General features: G+C 23.7%; 1 protein-coding gene across 1 annotated transcript in view; it reads left to right on the forward strand.

Annotated features, from left to right (window-relative positions):
• LOC129969386 (limbic system-associated membrane protein-like) overlaps positions 1–4144 on the forward strand; it is a 240595-nt gene extending 236451 nt beyond the window's left edge. The window contains exons 9-10 of the mRNA XM_056083947.1: positions 860–958; positions 3638–4144. Of these exons, the coding sequence (XP_055939922.1) occupies positions 860–958; positions 3638–3753 (215 nt within the window). The 3' untranslated portion in view covers positions 3754–4144. The remainder of the gene's footprint in view (positions 1–859; positions 959–3637) is intronic.
• The last annotated feature ends 4855 nt before the right edge of the window (positions 4145–8999 follow it).

Consider the following 8999-nt stretch of genomic DNA (forward strand, 5'->3'; position numbering starts at 1 on the left):
GTTTTGACCATCTCAAAATCAAACGAATTGTAAAATTTTTTCTTGACGCCAGAGTTTTTTTCGTGAAAAAAATTCTGGCAGCAACTAAACCGGTTTGAAACAATCAAGTGACTATCAGATTAGCATGTGTCGACATTTAGAAAACGATGATTTTTTTTTCCCCCTCTACCCGTTCTAGCTCCAAAACTTTTTCTCGAGGACATAGATTTTTATTTGTGAAAGATCGGTTTAAACTGGTTTGGAATGATTACGTGACTATTATATTACGCAATCGTCAATTTTCAGAAAAGCGATGGTTTTTTTAAATGGTTTTGGGGATTGTTTTTTTTTAAATCACAAAATCATTCGAGCTCCAAAACTTTTTTGTCAGCTAGAAAAAATTTAAAATTATATATATATATATATATATATATATATATATATATATATATATATATATATATATATATATATATATATATATATATATATATAATATGCTAATAACCTTAGCAAATATTGCATTCTCCAGGCCACTCTTTGCAACATTTAAAACATTGGGCAGATCTATCAATGAATTTTTGAACTTTCTGGTGCTTTGCATAGTTTTTCTGATTAAAAAATCAGTACTGACATCGAAAACAAATGTTAAACCTTACGATATAGTATATTTTTCTATTTTCCATCAAATATCTTGAAATGGACTTTATTTTACATGGAAAACGTGGTTGTGAATTTTTCCGCATAATTATCTAAGTAAAAATCTGCAAATAATTAAAATAGGAATTAATTTATGTAGTAAATATCATATGAGTAATATTATGTAGGCTATTATTGTTACAATATATTTGAACCCTAATAAAAATCTCTTTTTTTTCAGTGTCTTTAACAACGGAATATCGGACATTAGTAACAGAAATCATAAGAAGAGATAGCATGAATTCGCCAGGCAAGCAACAGAAATATGGTCACGGCAGAGGTATGTCAATCATTTTAAACAAATCTCATCATCTACTATACTTTATAGTCATATAAAGATTTCGTAGCTGCAGTTACTTTAATAAATACCTAAATTATCTTAAATTATTTGAGCAACAAATAGTATAAACTCAAATTTTATCATCAACTATAAGCATTTAAAAATAGCAATTAAGCACAAGTGAATGATTACACATACAGAGAAACTATCAAAATAACGAGAATGTCAAGTCGAAGCTGCAACGAACTAAGCAAAATAAAGAACAATACAGTATATTTTAAAATGTATGTAAAAAATTAATTAATAAAGAAAAAAAATTGTAAAGCAGTTATAAAATATCATGAAATAAAGTTTGTTTTATAATTCTACTAAATTCCGATGTATTTTATTCAAATAAATATCATTATTATTCATATATATATATATTTTAATCTATAGAAAAGCAAACAATAATACCAATTAGACAAAAATTCAGGTAAACTCTTCCTTTTGCATAAATCTACATACAAAAGCCAGAAATAAAATTTATTTTCATTTTCCTCACAGAAATAGATGTTTTAAATTATAATTTTCAGATCTTATTTTCAAAAAAATAAATATTTTAATAGTCAAAAGAATTTTTTTTATATTTATATTGAAATTATAATTTTTAATAATAAGCAAAAAATCATACCTTCCTATACTTCTTTTGTAAAGAAAACTTGGATCGATTTGGGGTATATTGTAAAAAAAATAACTTAATTGTTATTCTACAATTTGTTACATCCAATTTTTTTCTAATAAAAGTATGGGAAGGTAAGATCATATTTTGTTTATAATTGAAAAGGACAATTTCAGTATAAATATAAAAGCAAATTCTTCAGACTATAAAAATAGTTATTTTTTAGACATATGATCTGGAAATAATAAAGAAATACTTCTTATTATAAAACTTCTGCAAATCCTGTAAACATATTTGAAATAGAAATATATGCTTTCTACGCCCTTATACATTATATCATAAAGATAAAGCGAATCTCATTCAAAGAAAAGATTTATTGCTTTCTAATGTTTGTAATAATAGACAAATTTCCACTTTTTAGTTTATTTCATTTAAATGAATCCGAGTACATTTACGTTTAGTTTATATTCAGACATGCATAACTTTTTTATTGTTATTGAATATCTTTCTTTCAGTCAACATCTAGAATTAGAACATTATTGAATAGAAAATTTTTATAAAATCAAATCGACATACACAAATGAAACTGTATATAAGACACTTCGCATTTCGAGTTTATTTTGCAATTCCTAATTTTCTTAAGTCATATTTTCAATTTCGGTCTTTTTGTGAGATGAAAATATCTTTTTGGAAAGATTAAGTTCCATTGAAGTTATTTGAGAAAAATTCATTTTTCGTAGGAAATGCAAAACAAATAATCTATTCATTGTATTGGCTTATAAATTTCGTTTAAGTTCAAGTTGGATTCTTTTTTTGAAAAATGGGAAATCCTGACATCTTGGCATTTAACTTAATAAATAACAATCTCAAAATCTCTTCAAATTCTAAGGTTTATATTTTCTAAATCGTATCCGCAGTTGATTATTTAAATTTGTCTGATTCAAATTGCACAAATGTATTGAACATTACCATTTAAATATTTTCATTATCTATATTTCTTTACATTGTATTCAATTAAACTAATATAAAATCCTTAAAATTTGAGTTTTACACCTTTACAGGATATTTAGTATTTTAACTAACTAATGTCCCTAAAATAATATATTTCATTTACTTTACTTTTACCCAAAATTAAACAATTCATACTCGCTACAGATAAAAATAAACAATGTAAATATATTTCTCTCAAGTTAATTTAGGATTTTATTTTCAAAGTTTAAAATTATTTTTACATTTCTAAAAGGGACCATTAAAAATATTCATATTATAAGAATTATAAAATTTTTAAAATTTTTCTTATGAAAGCTGCCAAAAGATCCCATTAAATATCGAAGTTTTTAACTGCAGTATTAAGTTTTATATTATAATTTCACCGATTATCATTTTAGACACTGGAGAAATATGTCTTATTATTATATGGTAATAGTTATCCTTGTTGTAGATAATAATTATGCGCAATTTTGAAAATTTATTTTTTATTAATTGTTTACCTTTCTTTTATTGTTTAAACAGCTTAAAATAATAAAAGATAAGTTACAGAAGCAATTAATTTTATTACTGATTACTTTGTGCATTTCGAAGCAATAAAATATGTATTTCACCAAGCCTCTTTAACATATCTCCAATATACTTTTCCTCGTATGTTACAGAATTTTAAATGGAAATGCCTATCTTAACAAGGCTATGGCTATCTCAACAATCTTTAAAAAAAATATTTTACCTAATCTTATGAGATTAATATGAATATAATTTTTTTTTAAATTCATCGTGCATTAGCCTTTTAATATTGAACAGAAAATATAAACCTTTTTTATATTAAATTATTTTATAGGAATAACCTGATTACAATAGATTCAAAAATAATCTGAATAAAGGAGTATATTGATTTAATTTATTAAAATGTGATTAAAAATTTTAAATGCATTCGATAAATTTCTTAGTGCCATGAATTTACCCTTCATTAGAGTTTCATTATTTTATTGAATTATTTTATAGTTCATTCATTATTTTATTTACAGTTTCTTCAGAGGAAGAAGCAGAATCCAGTTCAGAAAGAACTAATAAAGTGACTGTATACATTCTTTTGATATCTTTGTTGCCAGTACTGGTGAGATTGGACAAATTTTGCCGGTAACAGAAGGTGCAATTGCAGCATCATTGCTACTTGTGTTCATCGGAACAATTTTGATCAGCCTTGTTCAAGTTGAACAAGGCAAACGTCGAGGGTAAATTAACCACGCTAGAGGTAGTATCTCAAATTTTCACGTATGAGGAAAATAACTGATGATTAGTGAAAAAAATGGATTAGCGCCTGAACATCTTTTGTAAAGATGGTGAATGTTTTGAAAAATTCTGAAGATTTATTTAAAATTTGTAGCAAATCCGAACTGTTAAAAGATAAACTGCATACAAAAGTATGCATGCAATCAGCTGCTTGTAAGAATATACTTCATAATATACGCAAAACCCTGTGCCAAACTACTGTAATATATGTATTATTATACATTTTATATATAATTTGCGTATTCTAGATGAATATAACATTTTTGAAATGTGATTTAAATTTGAATTGTATTTATGCATAATTCTACAGCATATTTCTTTAAAAATACCTGCAAAATCTTTTTATGCTAAAGAAATTCTATAAAATATTGAAGAAAAAGAATGATTTTTTGACCTACATATTTTGAATTATCATTTTATTTTTACTTTAAATTTAGCCTATTTTACTTTAAATTTAGCATTTGGTATCGATATTTTTAAAGTTTGATATGTTTTTAAAATTTATGATTTAAACTGGATAATATTAAAGTTTAAGATTCTATTAAAAAAACATTTGAAATATGATATGAATCATCTCGAAGTTATTACAGAAAATTTTTATGAAATAACTTCTACACATGAAAATTGATATTTATCATCAAAATTTTGTTTTTATTACAGATTTAATCCATCATTGAAAAACAATAAAACAAATTGACGGGGAAAATTTTATATGCAAATCATTATTACAGCAGTATTTTGTCAAAAACACAATCAGTTTTAATATTATTTGAATTAGTTTGTGTAATCAATTTGGTTGTTTTCGGAATCACTGTATCTTGAATCATTTGAAAATATGAATCATTTACACAATTTTGACGACATTGCTTACATAACTTAGAATTAACCAATATACTATTAAAGCAACTTAATATTTGATATACGCTTTCGTTAATAAATGTTAACGTAATCTACCTTAATTTTAATTTAATTTTTTCTAATTTTTTTTTAAAAAAATTACTTTGAAAAACTAAATTGTCGCTAAATAATACTTAATAATGTTAAATGCTATGCAATTTCCTTTTTGCTGGATTTTTTCTTAGTTTGTTTGGTTATCAAAACATTGTTAATTTTATCGGGGAAAGAATAATTTCTAGACCAAATCTTGATTTTCAATCAACTTTCAGATTTATAAAATGACGTTTAGTAATACACATTCAACTACTTATATATCACCTGCATCATGAAATGGCTCAATAAATATTTCATGTACAAATACATATCATATTAGTACGCATGTAATAGATTTAAATAGTATGAAAAAAGAGGTGTGTTTGCACTATCTTTTGAAATATGTACTGTTTTCTATTAATAATCTGATTTAGATATGGTTAATTGATTTTAATCCATTTTAAAAAGAAGGATGATAATTATTAAACAATCATGAACCAGATTTATCAATATAATTCAACAATTTATGACTTATCTCTTTGAATTATGTAATTATAAAGTAAAAAGTCAAATGGCGACTAAACACTACATGTAAATAAGAATGATTGTATTATGAAAAATAATGTTATTTTTTTTAATCAAGAGAAAGTATTAAAAAAATTTCGATTTATTTCTATATTATATGAATTCAAAAATAGCCAGTTCTCATTGTAGCAGTGATAATTAATACATTTTCATTATTACTAGAAAAAAATATCACAAAATTTGCTTGCCTGGGGACACTAGAAATTAAAACATTATTTCCCATAATTATTTATCATATAACCCTTCTAATTAGGAGGTTATTCATAATTAAAATTAATTCATAAATAAAAATAAGTGTTTACAAATCCAACATTCCAAAAATCATTGGCAATTAGTGACTAGTTTAAATATCATTGAAAAAGTAAATGTTATTAATGCTTTATATTTGTCTATGTCCGTAAAAATGGTCTGAATTACAAAATAATATTTTGGAGAAATTTTTTCCTTATATAATTATTGTTTTAAGAATTGTACTTTTCTTTTGTTTAATTGGAAAAAGGAAAGTATATTATATTTTGTAAAATTGAATTAAATGAAAAAGAATAAAAGCTATAACTATACTACAAAAAACTTATTATTGAATTATTATTTTGAGTATATAATGAATTTGAACTCGTGACTCTTCTTCTCTTTTTATTCTACTAATGATAACATTTAATGGTCTTAAGAGACTTATAATCAAAATGTGGTTAAAAGCAGTATTTCAATCAGCGATATCTTTTATTTTACATATCCACACAAATTATGTTCAATAAAGATTAGAAGGAATCTATTAGAATCTAAAGAAGTTTTTATATTTACAAAATCATCAATCAAGGAAATATATTTGATCACATTTTTTACATGCATAGAAGTTATAGAATTTTGTTGACAAGTAAAATAGGAATAACAGTATTAATTTCTTAAACATAAATTAGCCTTTTTATATTTCAATTTTGATATCCTTATTACTTTTTACTCTTAAATATTGAAAAGGTAATTAAAATATGTTTTTCGTGACTATATGCTTAATTTATCTCACACATATATTATACACTTGTATTTAAAAGACTCGCATTATTACATATTCGGTTATAAATTGTATTCGGAAATATTTTCTAATTTCAGGAAGAAATCGAAGTAATCAGTAACTAAATTAAATATACAAATAGTAATTCGTTATTATTTACACTAAATTTCACATATTCAACAAACTTTTGTTCATTATTGAACATTGTGCCAATGTAATATAAAAACAAATTCTAACACAAAATAATTTTAAATATAAAATGTAAATTTTATGTAGGTTCTTCTTTTAGTATCATTTTTATTTTATGTGATTTATTGAGCTCTTAGATTTCATTATTTCTAAATACAAATTGTTGACATAAATTGAAAAAATGAAATAGCAAATGTTTCTATACAATAATACATTGAAGTAAAACAGTTATCAATCTTTGAATATAAAAGCAATTTCATTGTCAAGATAGGAATTTTATTTAAGTTGTGTTTTCAACGTCAAATTTATTTTTTGAAACTTCATTCTTTTACATTGTACGTAATATGAATAGATAAATATAAAAAGGAAAAAAATCAACGAAATTATTATTTTTATTTGTATTTGATGATAATTTTTTATAATGTTATACCTGCACTATAGGACACAAAACTTCATATATTATAATACTGAATGCAAATTTTATCTGCGGTAGACATATTTTGCTTTGTAAATATATGAAAATCGCATATTCCCTATTTCAAAGTGATAAAAAAGAACCTCCCAAATATTAAACCGAATTATAAAATTACATTTTTTTTATTTCACTTTTGCTTAAGAAAAGGAATTTTTATATTATATATATTCATTCATAACGTACGTCATTAAAATGCTGCATCGCGGTTTCTCGGCACTACTTATTTTTGATCTTTCAAAATATTTGAATTTTTTTATATATTAAAACTCAAAACCTTTTTCTATGCATATTTCATAATAACATTGAAAATCATAACACATTCTTTGAAACAGTAGATATTATGAAAAAAAGTAACGGAATTTGTTATTTCATTGTATATATGAAGGTAGTTTAAATATATATCTAAAAGTAAGAATTCATTTTATAAAACCTTTTTGCAAAACTTTTTTTTCAGATACTTTTGACTTCAGCAATTGATTGTCTAACATTTATTTATTCCCATAAGCAATGAACTATTCTTCCTTTATAATCATTTCTTTCTTTTTTTTTTTTTTTCTTTCTCGTTTTTTAACCTTTTTTTTAAAAAAAAGTTAAGCAAAAAGAACAAATTGCGATAAATGCTTTTTTTTTAATTTAATATTTTTTGAAAGTTTAAGGATATAGATTGTAGGTCATACACATATATTTGTTTAACACAAATGTGGAATTCCCTTCCCAAAACTGTTTCGCTTATTAAAAGATAACTTATTTATATTGCACCATATACAGAAGTACAATATATTTACTACAGGGAATAACAATCTTTTATTCCAGTTTAATGACTAATTTGGGAAATACAATTAGCATTTTAGTAAAAATCTGGAATTAACACATTTAATGCGCATTTAGATGATAATTATATGTACATTATTTATGTAATTAATGTATTTTCTGCCCAGTATCTGATAAACATTGTGAAGTATCATCGCATCTTCAATTCACGATAATGCTCCGTTAAATAATCGAATGAGAGATACATTGATGAAATACAATTATGTATATATCAGAAATATAATTATTTTAAAAAAAATGTTGCAAGATACAAAATTGAAGAACAATTATAGAATACATTCTTTATTGGTCAATTTTCAAAAGTTGTATTTTCTATTTTCAACTAGGTAGCAAAATATGGAATTTAAATTATCGGTAATAGATATCCGTTATTAAATGCTTAGTCGATAATACATATCTGACATTTAGCACATGAATTTTATTTTCATTAAATATGCTTGATATTTTTATGTCTTTTGATTGCAACCAAATATTAATTATATTGGTTACTAGAAATAGTATCTAGACTACGTTTATAAAATTTTTAAAAGTTTGAAAGATACAAGTTATAAATGATTTAATGATTGCATTTTTATGTTTTGTATTTTTATGATTCAATTACGAAATGGTACTTTGCAATACGAAATAATTGTATTTTTATGGTTTGTTAGATAGTAATTTTTGCTCATTAAATTTATGTTTGGGATGTTATTTATACTTACTAGTCTCGTATGATACATTTGTTGTGTTTGTCATTTTGCTGATTAATTTATTATATTATATCCAAGCCTCAGTTCTTTTAAACATATTCTACTTTCAGTTTTATCAAATTTTCAGCCTATTTTGAATTTTGTACTTGGAGGTTTGTCTCGAAATCAAGCTCAGTAATCTCAGGTCATTCACTGCATTAGCCAATATGAAAACTTTTAACCCTTTTCTGAAAACATGTTCTTTGTTTCGAGATTTGTTACACGAAACTTTCAAGTTATTTCTTGTTTAATTTACATTTAAAATAAAATTTATTTTAAAATATAAAGAAACATAAAGAAGAAAATCTTCTTTTTTTAGAATGGATTAATTCTTTCTAACAAAATATTGA

The sequence above is a fragment of the Argiope bruennichi genome, chromosome 5 (genome assembly GCF_947563725.1).
Source record: "Argiope bruennichi chromosome 5, qqArgBrue1.1, whole genome shotgun sequence".
Lineage (NCBI taxonomy): Eukaryota > Metazoa > Arthropoda > Arachnida > Araneae > Araneidae > Argiope > Argiope bruennichi.